This window comes from Paroedura picta, chromosome 12 (assembly GCF_049243985.1).
Source record: "Paroedura picta isolate Pp20150507F chromosome 12, Ppicta_v3.0, whole genome shotgun sequence".
Lineage (NCBI taxonomy): Eukaryota > Metazoa > Chordata > Lepidosauria > Squamata > Gekkonidae > Paroedura > Paroedura picta.
In genome coordinates this window covers 28,284,107-28,298,886 of record NC_135380.1, presented here as the reverse complement: position 1 = coordinate 28,298,886, position 14,780 = coordinate 28,284,107, and the positions used below count along the sequence as shown (strand labels likewise).

The following is a 14,780-nucleotide window of genomic DNA, read 5'->3' as shown; positions in this document are numbered from 1 at the left end:
TCGCTCCACCGTGAGGTGGCGCGCCTGCTGGTTTGTGGACGCTGGCACACCAGAGCCTGCACCTCCCTCTCCCCCCCCCAGTCCCCGGGCCTCTCTCTCCCCCACCCCAGTCCCCAGCCCAAAACAGTTTGGGGACCACTGCTGTAAAAGATACAAAAAGAGATGAGGGGACACAGCAAGATTATTCACAATGTCAGCTTGTCCTATCTTGGATGCCTTGAGAAGACAGGGAAATTATAGGTGCTTTTTTACAAATCAACATATAAGAGGATGGGTATCACCCAACCCCACTAACCCCCATCATCAAATGTCAACCAATTAAGAAAAAAAATATTTATTTTATTTATTTATTACATTTATATACCACCCTCCCCTAAGGCTCAGGATGGTTCACATGAAGCATAGGAACAGGAACAACACAGAGAAAGTTGGTAAACATAAAAGAACAATAATAAACAGTGTGAACAGTACATTCATAACATACAGATGGACCCATGATTGGTCAATTTAGGATGTTAATTTCATGGGAAGGAGGTTCGGGGGCCCAGTGGAAGATGTTGTTGTTAGGTGTGAAGTTGTGCCCAACTCATCACGACCCCATGGGCAATGATCCTCCAGGCCTTCCTGTCCTCTACCATTCTCTGGAAGATGTTGGTTCCAGTCAACCTCAACCAAATGCCTGGCGAAAAAGCTCTCTTTTGAAGGCCCTATGGAATTGTTCTAGTTCCATTAGGGCCCTGATCTCCTCTGGGAGCTCATTCCACCAGGTGGGGGCCAGGAGGGAGAAAGCTCTGGCCCTGGTTGAGGTTAAGCGAGCTTCCTTGAAGCCAGGAATCACCAGCCTGTTGGAGGTGGCGGAGCGTGGAGCTCTTTGAGGGGTATAGGCAGAAAGGCGGTCCTTCAGATACACTGGGCCCAGACCCCATATGGCCTTAAAGGTGATAGCCAGAACCTCGTCTGATCCAGAATTTCAATGGTAACCAGAGCAGCAGTTGTTGGAAAATGAGCCGAATGTGGGACCAGACCCTGGCCACAGCGTCCTGGACCAGCTGTAGTTTCTGGATCAAGGTTAAGGGGAGGCCTGCATAGAGCGAGTTGCAGAAGTCCAGTCTAAAGGTGACCATCATGTGGACCCTTCCTGCCCAGCCACAGGACCTACATCTTTGAAGGGCTTCAGATGACTCTGCTTGTCTTATAACACTTCCAAAGGGAGAAAGAAATAGGCTCCAGAGGTGCCAAGAAAGTGTCTCCTGACAGGCATGTAAAGGACTGTAAATTACTGTAATGCCACTGCCGACAGCAGCCAACCATGGTCAAATCCAGAGGTATCTGCGGTGTAACCCATTTAGAATCCAAACCATAACTTTCAATTGTATTGAGAAAACAGCACAAACTAGTAAGGGTTCTAGAATAAAATGTTCTTGACAAAGCGCATGCAAGCCAGCAAACAAACCATGGCATCCTAGCCTACCTATCATAAAGAGCAGGCCCATGGAGAATGTACTGCAGTACAATGCAAAGTAAGCATATAGAGTGGGACTATCTATTATCTACTGCTAAAATACTACAAAAAGCACCAATGCATTTTGTCCTAATTGCTTGTTGTTGTCATCATCGTTCTTGTTATGGCAGGTGCATCTCTTTGCAGGATTCTTGTGGTTCCATGCAACACTGTCTTCTAGAGTTGAGCCGGTATTATTTGTTCCATGTAGGAGTGTACAAAAAACTCCACACACATTATTTTTCAGATTTAGGTGTATTTCCAATTCAGTAAATATTTGGGAATGCTCCATTATAGCCGATGAGGACCTGATCTGGGGGTATCTGGGACTCAGGGCGAGGCTGTTTTTGAGATACACGCAGTATAGCTGCTGGTGCCTCTCCTCAAAAAATCTACCAAGTTTGAAACAGTTTGGATCAGGGGATCCAACTCAGTCTCCAAAGATGAAGGGGAGGAAGGCATGGAAATAATGGAGGGGAGAAAGGCATTTAAACTTCAAAAGGAATGCAGTCCCTTTAAAATTCAAATACCTTTTTGCAAGCCACCTTGCAGGTGATTTCTGAGGGCATTTAAAGGACTTGCAGTCCCTTTAAATGTCTTCTCCAAGCTGAGAGATCACTCTAAAGGCATTTAAAGGGAATGAGAGCCCTTTAAATGCACTTTAACTATGGCTTTCTGGCAGACACAAAAAATCCCGAGGATAGTAACAAAAAAAATCTGGATGAATTAATACCCGAAGAATGCCAATAAACTATTTTTCCAGCTTGGATTAGCCGAATGCTCAATGCTCTGAATGTTCAGATATTTCTTAAGACTTCTAGGCACCGCTCCAAGAGCTCCAATGACAACATGCATAATGGTAATCTTCTCCCACGGACATTCTAGCTCTATTCCTAGGTCTTGATGTTTCCTAGTCTTTTACTGTTCTTTCTTTTATGTTTTATGGTATCCTGGGATCCAAACCCTATTTCACTTTTTCTACAACTAATATCAGGAGTGTTATACTCCACGTGTTTACCTGTTTGCAATCCGATGATGATTTATTCCCTCTTTATAGTTTTTAGTCTTATTCACCCGAGTAGTGGCATTTTAATGAAATAATTAGTCCCTTTCCAAAGTCAAAGCTAATACTATTAAGTAAGTATCCCAGAAAATATTACATAGAGGTTAGTTCACTGTGCTCCAAAGACATCCATAATAGTACACCCACAAGCAGCTGTGCAACAAGACAAGGGGGGGACTTACAGAAAAGTGTCAACAATAGAATGTGGTTGTACAACATGTAGTGAAACATCATAATCACTGTCCTTATTAATCTATGGGGAGTCTGCTTTAAAGTCATTAGTTCATTGTTTCTTTTTAATCTCAATGACTCTCTAATTAAAGTTCTTTTCCCGTCAGAATTCTCTATAGTGAGATATAACAGCTGACTTCAAATGCATTAAGCTTAAAGCAGAAATTAACACTCATTAACAAGATTACCTGTTGTGATTAAATAAGCACAAACAAGGAAGGCTGTTTGCAAATTTTGTGAATAAGCAGGATACAAGAGTTAAACCATACCTTTAAATTAAACCTTCTCACTAAACCAATGCAACCCAGCGGCTCTATTCAGAAGAAAAGCCTGTTAGCACTGAGTTGTTCCAATGCAGCTCCCAAATCCTAAAGGAGCCTAACAAGTACTCCAATGCAAAAGATGCTTCATCAGGAGATCTATAATGCTCTAGCCTTACCAAATACTCAAGAACAGGGGCTGAAGTGGGATCTTTTCATTCTGCTTGGTGAGACAAAACCTTGCTAGCTGCATGAGAAACCATAAAAAAAAATTTAAAAACCAAACATGGTAAAGTGAGGAAACACGAACCACCTTTTAAAGGCCATTAAAAAGTAAATTTCACCCTGCTAAAAAGTTTAAAGATCAGCAATGAAATTTCAACACATCACTAAGGAGGTACTAGCTGTCAGATTTCTCGCCAGTCTCTATCGTGAAAAGAAAAACTGACAGATCACAGGAGTTTGCCTTTGTAAACCAATTCAGGAACTTTCATGCTTCTTATTTGTTAGGTTAAAGGTTAAATTGCTGACCTCTGCCCTCCTGCTTCGCAGCCTTTCCCCTTTTCTGTAAAGCTTTATTTCAGGCCCGTATTTACATGGATTAGTCTCTTTTCACGCTAAGAAGGAATCTGTTCAAAGCCAAAGCCTTCATTCTGCTTGTACAAAAAGCAGCCACAATTATTCAGCACCAGACAATGACCATATTGTGGGTTTACAAAAAAACCACCTCAGCCATGGCGAGGACCGTTCTTGCTGTACGAAACAATGGAAGGGGGGGGGGGGAGTCTTATCCAGCATTCAGCAAAAAGCAAACAAAGCAAGCCCACTGTGAACTTGATGAAGATGTCAAGCTCCCTTGAAAAATATAAAAATCAACAAAAGGAGAGTTTCCCCCTTGTAAGAAGGTCTTGTGACCAAGACTAGTTCTATGCATTCTAGTTAAACAGGCAGCAGCACCGGTAAAGCTGCATACATTTCTACTCTGTATTGGAGAAAACCATGGCAAGACAAAGCAACAGTGGCAACTTTCATATCATACACATTTTGACCCAGTTTTCAGCAATCATGCACCCTAGGTTCCTGACCAAGCTCCAAGGATCAAGCAGGGTTCTGCATCTTTTATGGTCAGATGCTAAGAGCCACCCATTCGCCACATAGTTAAGGGCATGATACAAAGCAGCAGCCAGTCAAGAAGTATTTACACTACTTCTTTTGTTACTGATGCAATAAAAAGGAGATCCAAAATATGATTACAGTAATATTACAGTATTCAGCATTTCTGTTCACTTTAAAAACAAACTGAGTAACCCTGTAAAAGTAGGTCATTATCAGCATCCTCATATTGCAGAAGGGAAATAGAGACAATAGCAATTTATCCTAAGGCACCATTTGTGAGTTTCTGGAAGAGGCAAGTTCTGAACTGGTTCACAATTCAGCTATTAAACTAGTTCTCCTTATCATCCCTTTGGGCTATCTGAACATTCAATCCACCTATACATGTTCAGATCTACCTTCTGATATGTACGTTAGGAGCTCTTTTGGCAAACAAAGGATAGGACCAACCCTTCCTGATTCCTGCTCTTGTCATCTCTTCTGGAGTTGTAAATGTAGGACAGGAGAGCTAATGGGACTAGGAGGGGAATGTCATAATGCATGGAATTCACTGGCCCAAGAAGTAACAATAATCATGAGTTTGATAACGATGTTAGCCATTGTCGAGTCTGACTCTTGGTGATCCTATGGTTCAACTGCCGCCACGATTTTCAGTCTTGCACCACTTAATTTAGTTGTTCTGGCCAGGATCCATTTTGGTTGTATCCAGCCACCACATTCTTTGTCAGCCTGGTTTCCTTTTGCCACCGACCCATCCTAGCATAATCACTTTCTCCATTGTTGGAACGTATGAGTTTAGATTGCTTTAAAAAGTTACAACAAATGCACAAAGGACAAATCCAACACCATGTCTAAACTATAACAGGTAGCTCCATGTGCAGAGGCAGCAAGCTTTAGAATATCGAGTGTTGGAGGCATACAAAACCACATGGCCATCACACCTGAGCTTCCCAGAGACCAATGGCTAACCCCTGTTGGAGAGACAACATGGGAACAGGTGGATCTCTGGTTAGATACAGCAGAGCTCTTCTAAGCAATGTACTGCCTGTGTCCAATTTTTCAGACGTTGCCAAGTTCTCACTTCATTGCCAACAGAAGTCCTACCACAGAAACAGCAGCAACTGCAAAGAGTTTCTAAGGCCCAAGAACACCCCAGTACCTCCAAGCCAAGCTCGGAACTTTGATTACTTTAAGGCGCTGTGCTTCTGATCCGCAGAGAAAATAAAGATGTTACTGCACGGAGGTCAGAACACAAAGTAGGAAGTACTTAGTTCCACTCAGCCTGCTTCTAGTTGGAACAAGATTATGGATACACACTACACTCTCTGCCAGTTCAAATGCAAATGTGCCCATTCTCTCAAACAATGATAAACTCCCTCAGAGTTAATAGTTTCCCCGGGAAGATTCATCTCTCTTTTCAACCTAGTGGTATGTTTAGGAGAAGAGAAAAGAAACACACAGTGAGACTTAGCAGCCAAGGCTTTTAAATGCTTTGTTCTAAAAGGAAACCGCCGAAGCTGCCATTTCCTTTACTAATCCAGGAAAACGTTTGTCAAAACCCCCTAACACGTTCATCACTTCACTTGTGCCACAGCACATTTAGGGTTCTAACTTAAACCATCTCTTTTAGAAAGGGGGGGAAAAATAAAAGAGGAGCTTTTGCTGTACTAAACCATTTTAGCTTTTCCTTGAACACACAGCAAGATTTTTGCGTGGCTCTTACAAAAAGATGAAAGAGGAGGTCCTTGGAGAAAAGGGCCTTCTGGCTCACCGTTCGGTAAAGCTGAGGATCCAACATACTTTTCTGATGTCTCCTTTGGCAAGAACACACACAAAAACCCCACACAAAAGCCTCCTCCTACACAGGGGGAAAAATCTTACTTTGGTGGGCTTTTTACTTTCAAACGTTCTGGCTTTGGTGACTATTTTGATCAGTTACTTAGGCTAACAAATGCACTTTTTCCCCCTATACTATTAGTATAAGAGTTGCACCCAAATTCTCTCCACTCCTCCTCCTAACAAGGACAGCCCTTTGGCACAGGTCTCAAAGATCGCTGGATTCCAATAACTGCTCATTTCTGGCACATGATACGTGGCAGCTTCCTTTAAGAAAACAAAATAGACGACTTGAAGGCAGAAGGAAATAAAAGAAAATAGACAGTAGCGCTGATTTTTCATTCTTATTGCAGCCTGTGACATTTTTATGAGGTTACTTTTAGTCTGTTTGAGAATGATTCTATATATTATAAGAATGTAGGTGATAACATGTTCTCAAGGATCATATCAAAGCTGCTAAGGGTAAAGTTTTCTCTCCTTTTCTTTTTTTTAACCTTGCAGGAAAGGTAAAATTAAAGGAACGGGTACCAATGCCCAAGACTTGACACAGACATTGGCCCCAAAAGCTGTTTTCATTAATGACCTATTTTCTCAGTAGACACACTTTATGTAATGAATTCCATACCACTAAGATATATGCTGAAAAGTAAATATGTACCATACAGGCAGCGTTCCACATTCTGAGGCCGGGGGGGGGGGGAGGATCTAGTATTTAACAACAGCACAATCTTACTAGCACAGACTGAAGTTATCCAGTGTGATGATGTCAGATCCATACTTCTTACAATAAGGTCTCCAATAATTCCCAGCCTTAATCTTATATGACATTTTGTTTTTTAAAGTAATCAGCATTGAAAACCCAGTCTCCTGAATGCTCTCCCAAGCGTCCTACCTGCTTACAGCAGCCTTACCTGTTGCCTGAACTCCAAAAACAGAAGTGCATACATTCTCCAAAGCCCTGCTGCGCTGGCTTCCAAAATGGCATTCAACCAAGAGGCAGATGTTACCACGGCTTCAAACTCAAGTGCAAGAAACACATAGGCCTTACGCCACAACACGGCTACACGGCTTCACACCCTTCTTGGCCTTCCACCCACCCGTGACTGAAGGAGGCACTATTCCTCAGCTGCCAGCCGGAAGCAGCCTCCTGAGTCACAGAAGTAATTCCTCAGAAAACATGGCAGGAGTTCTCACTTCTAACGTGCGTGTCACCACTAGTTATTGTGCAAGAAGAGGAGGGGGAAGACGCTTGGCACCCACAGCCCTTTTTGCATAATATTAGCACCTTTGCTGAATTTTGATTACAGCACAGCTTGCAAGACCCTCTTTGTGTATGGGGCTCAGCAGGTTTGTTTTCTCCTGCAAAAACCTTTGATACAAGAGAGAAGCCTGATAAGTAGCTCCACAACTTTTAATGTATGAAGGGAACAAGGCCATGGTACTGGGGTTGCCTAATAATCTACCATAGGAAAATCCAGTCACCTAACCTGTGGCCCAAGGTCACAAAATGCATATGACTGAATTCATGTGTGAGGTGGACTTTCCCCAAATAATAACCTATGGTATATCAGGAATGGAGAGTTTTAAAACATGTTATTATACTTTATACCAGGGGTAGTCAACCTGTGGTCCTCCAGATGTCCATGGACTACAATTCCCATAAGCCCCTGCCAGCATGGGCTCATGGGAATTGTAGACCATGAACATCTGGAGGACCACAGGTTGACTACCCCTGTCTTATACTACTCATCTATTCTTTAACGAGAGCAGCTTCCTACTCACATCCAACAAGTCCCAGCCATGGACAAGTGTGCTACAGCAGTGGTCCCCAGCCTTTTTATCACCGGGGACCGGTCAACGCTTGACAATTTTACTGAGGCCCGGGTGGGGGGTAGTCTTTTGCCGAGGGACGTCGCCGCCGCCTGAGCCCCTGCTCCACTTGCTCTCCCGCCGGCGCCCCTGACTTCCCGTCGCCCACTGGGGGGCGCTGCCAGCGACAGCTGCGCAGTGCCACGCCGAGGGGGAGCCCCAGCCATGGTGGCTGCCAGAGAACACCAAAGGTGAGCTGGCAGCAGAATGGCAGGGCAGCCCCCGAGGCAGTAGCTGGGGAGGAGGACGAGGAGGAGCTGCGGACCGGTACCGGTCCTCGGACCAGGGGTTGGGGACCACTGTGCTACAGTGCTTAAACAGCTGATACTCAGAGCTACGTGAACCGGAAGCTGCCTAGGCATCCTTGGAGCTGAGCGGTCTTGTACTATTGTGGAATAGCAAATGGGATTTCCCCACTCTTTACCCCCTTCCCAGAGCAAATGATTCCTTCTGAACCTCTAATTTGCCCTATCTGAATTCTAATACACAAAATTGATTGGATTAAATAATACCAAGAGCTGCTCAGATCAAGCTTGATTGCATCACAGATAAATCTCAGTGGTTCCTCTAACATCAGAAATCTTTGCTTATGCTTTCAATTTACAGTTATTTACACTTAAGAGCATAAGAAGAGTTCTGTTGCATCAGGCCAGTGGTCCATCTAGTCCAGGATCTTGTCTCACACAGTGGACATTTAACTGTCATGCTGAAACAAGGAACAGGCCATAGAGGCGAAGGCCCAAATCCTAATTTTGCTGCCTAGTATTCAGGCCTGATAGTCAAACGTTTACTGCCGCTGAATATGGATGCTCTCTTTAGGCACCATAACTAGTAATTACAGTGAGAAAAGATTATTTAGCTGGTCAATTTTTAAAAAAAATTATTAATGAAACTCCCACATAGAATCACTCTGAATTTATGGAACAAATGCTCCATTTAAAAAACATGTAAAGATATTTTAGTGCTTTTAGCCCAAGTCTCCCAGTAGGGAATTAATCCCTCCAGGGATGTGCAAGCAGGCTTCAAAGAAAAGATTAGTACACAGCACTAGCACTGTTCAATGCAATGTGCAGGGTTTAACTTTCTCAGACTGTGCTAGCATTGAAAAACAAGTCAGAAGGGCAGAAACCAGGGTTAGTTTCCAGCAATTATGATAAAGAAAGGGCCAAAGCTATTCCAATAAAGACTTTTAAAGCCAAATAATAGATGTTTAAAATTGCCACTTGCTATTTTAGATAATAGGGAGGGGAAATTCTGATGACATTCAGGGCCAGCCCGAGCCAGCAGGCTGCTCTCCCGGAGCAGTCAGAATTCTAGGAGCTTGAGGTCTTGCCACAGATCTACAGAACAACACAGTGAGGAGCACACAAAATTATATGAAGCCTAGGACAGCAAACAGCTGAAGCCCCAAAATAATCACTGACTATAGATGCAACTTTCATATCCTTTTCACATCGGTCATTAGTCCAATCTGGGCCTTCACACTGCTGGTTTACAGAAGTGCCTTACAGGAAATTATCCTGCCTGCCTGCACTGAACCCAAGAAACCAGATGTGTCTTCAGTTCTCAACCACAGATCACACTGGGGTTATCAACCTTTTCTTTAATGAGAGCTACTCCTGTGTCATTAAAAAATACCCTGAGCTACTGCCCCCCACAACAACATGCTACCAAGTTTCGTTCTGCCTTAGAAACAGAATATTGACTAGGAAAAGCACCACCAAAGTGAACTAAGCATCAGAGAGAGAAATAATATGAAATAAAAGCTTTTTTAAAATCATAAAAGATCTTTTTGTGATACGTTTTCAGGGCCTTCTTGGGGAAACTCTGCAGCAGCCAACAAACTACTGTTAGATCACAAACTACATGCTGGAGACCTACAAATTTAAGGAATGGTTTGAAGTGCCCCCAAATGGTACCTAGGCAAATTTCTCCCCCTCTCCCCCAAAACAAGGGGGGGGACCACCAGAATGGATTGAAATTAATATCCTTACAATACCTGAGCCAGCTGCCACTGGATAGGTCACTTCAGCATATACTTCAAATGTTGCTTCTGGGTTCTGCCTGAAAGAGAGAAAGCCAGTATTAAATATGGAGCAACATTTTCAAGATGGGTAACTGAATAATGCTTTAAAAAAAAATCTAGAGTGTAGATATCACATACTGCAAGATCATCATATAACATCAACTTAAGGCTTGGTATAAGAGCCAGATTGGTGTAGTGGTTAGGAGGGCGGACTTCTAATCGGGCGAGCTGGGCTCGATTCTCCACTCCTCCCCCACATTCCGCCAGCTGGGTAACCTTAGGCTCACCACAGCACTGATAAAGCTGTTCTGACCAAGCAGTAATATCAGGGCTCTCTCAGCCTCACCTACCTCACAGGGTGTCTGTTGTGGGGAGAGGAAAGGGAAGGAGATTGTAAGCCGCTTTGAGACTCTTTCGGGTAGAGAAAAGCGGTATATAAGAACCTCTCCCATCCAGGCAGAGGACGCAGGAACTCTCAACAGCATCCCAAGTTTTGATGTAGCTGAGTGGTACCCTTTGGGTGTATGGTGCCTGCCACCACCTTTCCTAGTGCCAATCAATTGTTTTCAGAAAGTGAGTAGAGCTGGTCTCTTGCCCAGCAGGACTTCTGACTGGTCACTGGAGATCTGACTGACAGTGCAGATTAACTGCTTCAGTGTCAGCTACCACTCATGTTGATTTCATTACGTCTCACACCCCTTTCCCAATATGTTTTTTTATTATTACTTTTCTCCTGCACAGGAGTTTTCTCTGTGTGCAGCTCTAGTAGTGGCCATTCTGTGGTTGATTCAGCCTGCTGTGATTGCCATTTTGCAGTTGCGCCCACCACCCTGTGCCAGAATTCCAAAGGCAGACACAGACTCTGCAAAATGTAGGGGTTCTCTGCACTTCTAGGCTCTGCACGTGCCAAAAGTCTACAACCTGAGGCAGACACTTCTCCTTGCACCATAGCAAGGCCACCCCTGTATTCAAGCCCTTAGTATCATCGTTCAAACTCCCCACTACTGGACTAGATGAAGGCCATGACTGACTTATATAGTGCCTGTATCACCATGAGGGCTACATCATGAGAATTTAGCAGTGCCTCACTACAACTTTCCCACATATCAGAGCTGCGGAGTATCTTTAATCCAGACCTACAGCAGGTTTACTGCAACATGAGTTTATACAAAGCACCAGGATGCTTCATCAATTAATGTATATGAAAGATCATTAGTAGTTGTAGGTGTAACAAAACACATCTATGACTTTCTGAACACAGAAAAGTCGCACCCACCATCACATCCAGCAGAAACAATCGCAGATTTAAGAAAAACAGAAGCATCGAGACCTTCAGCCACAGCTGCCAAGCTCGCCTGCTCCCCTTTCTCTGTAAGCAGAGCTGATGATTAATTATTGCAACACATTATTTAACAGTAGCTATAATTAGACCAAGGCAGCCTTTCAACACCTCCTGGAGTAGTTTTAAAAATGGGCCCACAGTTTGCTAGTCCTGTTTTCATTTTAGCTCAATGTGTACTTTAATATTTCAAATGTGTTGCAAAAAATGGCTGGAGAGCATGCTTTCTTATTGGAAGTACAACAAGATGAGATGCAGCTCAGCCTTTTAAATTCTGGTGCTAACACACCTTGGTGCTGCTAGTTCTCAACGGGTAAAAGGTAAAGGCAAAGGTATTCCCTGTGCGAGCACTGAGTCATGTCTGACCCTTGGGGTGACGGCCTCTAACTTTTTCATGGCAGACTCAATACTGGGTGGCCTTGCTAGTGCCTTCCCCAGTCATTACCGTTTTACCCCCCCAGCAAGCTGGGTATTCATTTTACCGACCTCGGAAGGATGGAAGGCTGAGTCAACCTTGAGCCGGCTGCTGGGATCGAACTCCCAACCTCATGGAGAGACAGCTTCAGAAAGCATTTCTGCTGCTTACCACACTGCGCCACTCCATAATAACTCCTATTAATCTATCTTTAATATTCTCTTCAATATTTTTATGAGATATTTTTATTGATATCTGTAAACCTTGTTCAGCAGTATAAATAAAATACTAAGGGGTGTGGGCTCAGTCCAGGATGGGGGGGCCAATGATTGGCCCCCCGCCCCAGACTGAAAAGTGGAGGGGCCAAACGGAAGGCCCCTCTGCTTGTCAGTATGGGGCCACGCGCACCTCCTGATTGGCCCCTTTGCCCCAAACTGACCAGTTGGGAGGGATGCGGGGGCAGCGGGGCTGCCAGGAAGGCTGCTAACGTCCGCTGTATTTTGATTACAGTGGGCTTACCTTCTAGTATAAACTTAATATACAAATTATGTCCACTAATTTAGATATTGTCAAAGAATTGTCACCTTCTATCAATGGGTAGCAGTCAGCAATTTGGGGGCAATACAGTATTATACAACCCAGGTCTTGAACCTGGCTTGCAAGCAGCCAAAGACCCAACTTACAAGGTCCTTCTGGAAGTGACAAAGATAACACAAGGTAAACAAGTGTGTTCTCACAGTAAAAAGTACTTAAACCCATTCTAATATTATGTGTGCCACATTAACACACATAACAGAAGGTGGTGGATTAAAAACAGTTATCTTTTAGTCAGCAACCTTCAATTTGCTTAATTTGCAAGTCAGCCTCATTGGTCCTTGGAGCAAATCTTTCCAGACAAAGATAGGTTGAATTGGATCGTTTTGTTCATAATACAATGCAGTGAAATCAGATGCTTTCTTTTCTTGCAGTGTCAAAAGAAAAAGGCACACAGGTATTACCAGCATGTAACTTTGTACTTTCTAAATTCATGCTTGGTTTGTCAACCTGGACACAGAAAAATAACACGTCAGGAAGCCATGCTGTTTTTTATATCTGTCTGTCTGTCTCTGGCACCTATTTACAGTTTCCTAGCCACAGAAACAGATTTTTATTTTAACACAGAGGGCCGTTAGGTTGAACATATAAGTATCAGCAGTGGAATGGGGGCCCTCCCCCAATCAGTCTCTTTCACACAAATATTCCATTCCTTATAGTATACATGGGGTCAGTCTTAATGCTTTACATCCTTCAAGGCTTTTTTAAGAAGTATTTTTAACACTAACTCAATTGGGTTGGCTATATTAAGGCTTATGCATAAAACCAGGTTATGAAAACTGCCCTTAACCCAGTTGACAAACAGTACCTATTATTCACCTGGTCCTTACCAGGTGGCTGGACTTTTTCCCAACAAGCCTCCATTTGTTTCCATAAGTACTGAAATAAAAAGGGCTTTCAAAAGCCAAAATGTTGGTTAACAAAGAACATATTCTTATTCCCAACAAGCTAACACCTCTGCAGAGAATTTGTTAAGTCCTGTTGAACATCTTGTAATATGAACGGAACTAAGAAAAACAGCAATTCCAAAGTTTCACAACAGGATTTACTAAAATGCATGTGCCACAACTCTGTTTTGTAGAATGATGGCACCTCATCATAGCTTAACATAGCTAAGGTGTTTGGCTGTACCCTTGCCATCTCCGCTAGTAGAGATGAGAAGCAGCCATGTAGATGGCTCCAGACTACATCAATTGCTGGTCTGAAACACCTCTTTCCTAAAATAGATTCTGAAGCTCCCACCTCCATTAGGGGGGAGTAATATTCCACTAGCACACATTTTTGCTTTATTTCTGATCAGCAATTGATGAGGTCCTCATTTTACAATGGATGAAAAAAGAATACCTAAATATGAAAACTCCTTCATTTGTTGGATTTCTTCACCATTCATCAGTTCTTCACCATCAGTACACTGTGGGATTTCTTTTTTTTTAAGAGAAGGAAACTAATTTTTTATTTTTATTCTCAGGCCTTCCCTATACAGTATTCCAGGGGGGAAAATGTTAAAGATCTATGAAGTCGAACTCTTGTGAAAGATAACAGGTCACTACGGTATCAGCCAAACAAAGTGGGTGACAAGGCTCATTAAAATTAGTTGAAAGATCATTCAAATATAGATTGAATAAAAATGGGGCCCAGAGGCATCCCTGTCTGACCCCTTTGTCAAGGTTGAATGATTCAGTCAACTTACTCCCATAACCACAGCAGACCTGTGCTGAAAGATCTGAATAAAGTTGCTGCATTAGCCACAGCAACTTTCTATCAATTGAAGCATGCAGCGGTTTTTCCTGGAGCCTTTCTAGGAAAAGTGCCTTTAAAATTAATAAATCCTGCATAAAGAGAGCTATTTGGGACGCAACAATATTTTTCTATCAGATGATACAACACAAAACAATTCAGAGACGAGCTGTCCCTCCTGATCACTATCTGTTCCTGGCTCCAAATGTAACCTTGTTCAAGCTAATCAAATAACATTCTAATAAATATGATGAATATAATTTACTCAGACACAAATAATAGACTGAATGGTCAGTAACAGCTTGGGTCTAAACACTGACACTTCTTGAAAACTGAAACTATTATTTTATATATACAAGATTCTGGGATAATCCCAGACGTGTTTATCTGTGAAAATAGTTGTGCAAGGATCTCTGCCCAGCATTTAAATAAATCATTTGGGATAAGGTCTACTCTAACAGCTTTCCCAAAGCAGGAACGATGGATCAAACCTTCAACTTAAGAGGGGGTTACCTCAGACCAAGCTAGGAGAAGACCCAACTGGTCCAGCTATCTCAAGAGTAGAAAATTCCCTAGACCAGTGGTCCCCAACATTTTTATCACCGGGGACTGGTCAAAGCTTGACAATTTTACTGAGGCCCGGGAAGGAGGGGGTAGTCTTTTACTGAGGGATGTTGCCACTGCTGCCTGAGCCCTTGCTCCGCTTGCCTTCCCACCGGCTGTGCAGTGTCATGCCAGGGAGGAGCCCCAGCCATGGTAGCCATCGGAGAGCACCAAAGGTGAGCCAGCGGCAGAG

General features: G+C 43.2%; 1 protein-coding gene across 12 annotated transcripts in view; it reads right to left on the bottom strand.

The window, feature by feature from the left end:
• Positions 1 to 14,780, bottom strand: part of DENND1A (DENN domain containing 1A) — a 240,738-nt gene that overhangs the window by 213,885 nt on the left and 12,073 nt on the right. For all 12 annotated transcript variants that reach the window (XM_077306060.1, XM_077306062.1, XM_077306051.1 and 9 more), the window contains exon 2: positions 9,873 to 9,937. In XM_077306060.1, coding sequence (XP_077162175.1) covers positions 9,873 to 9,937 — 65 coding nt within the window. The remainder of the gene's footprint in view (positions 1 to 9,872; positions 9,938 to 14,780) is intronic.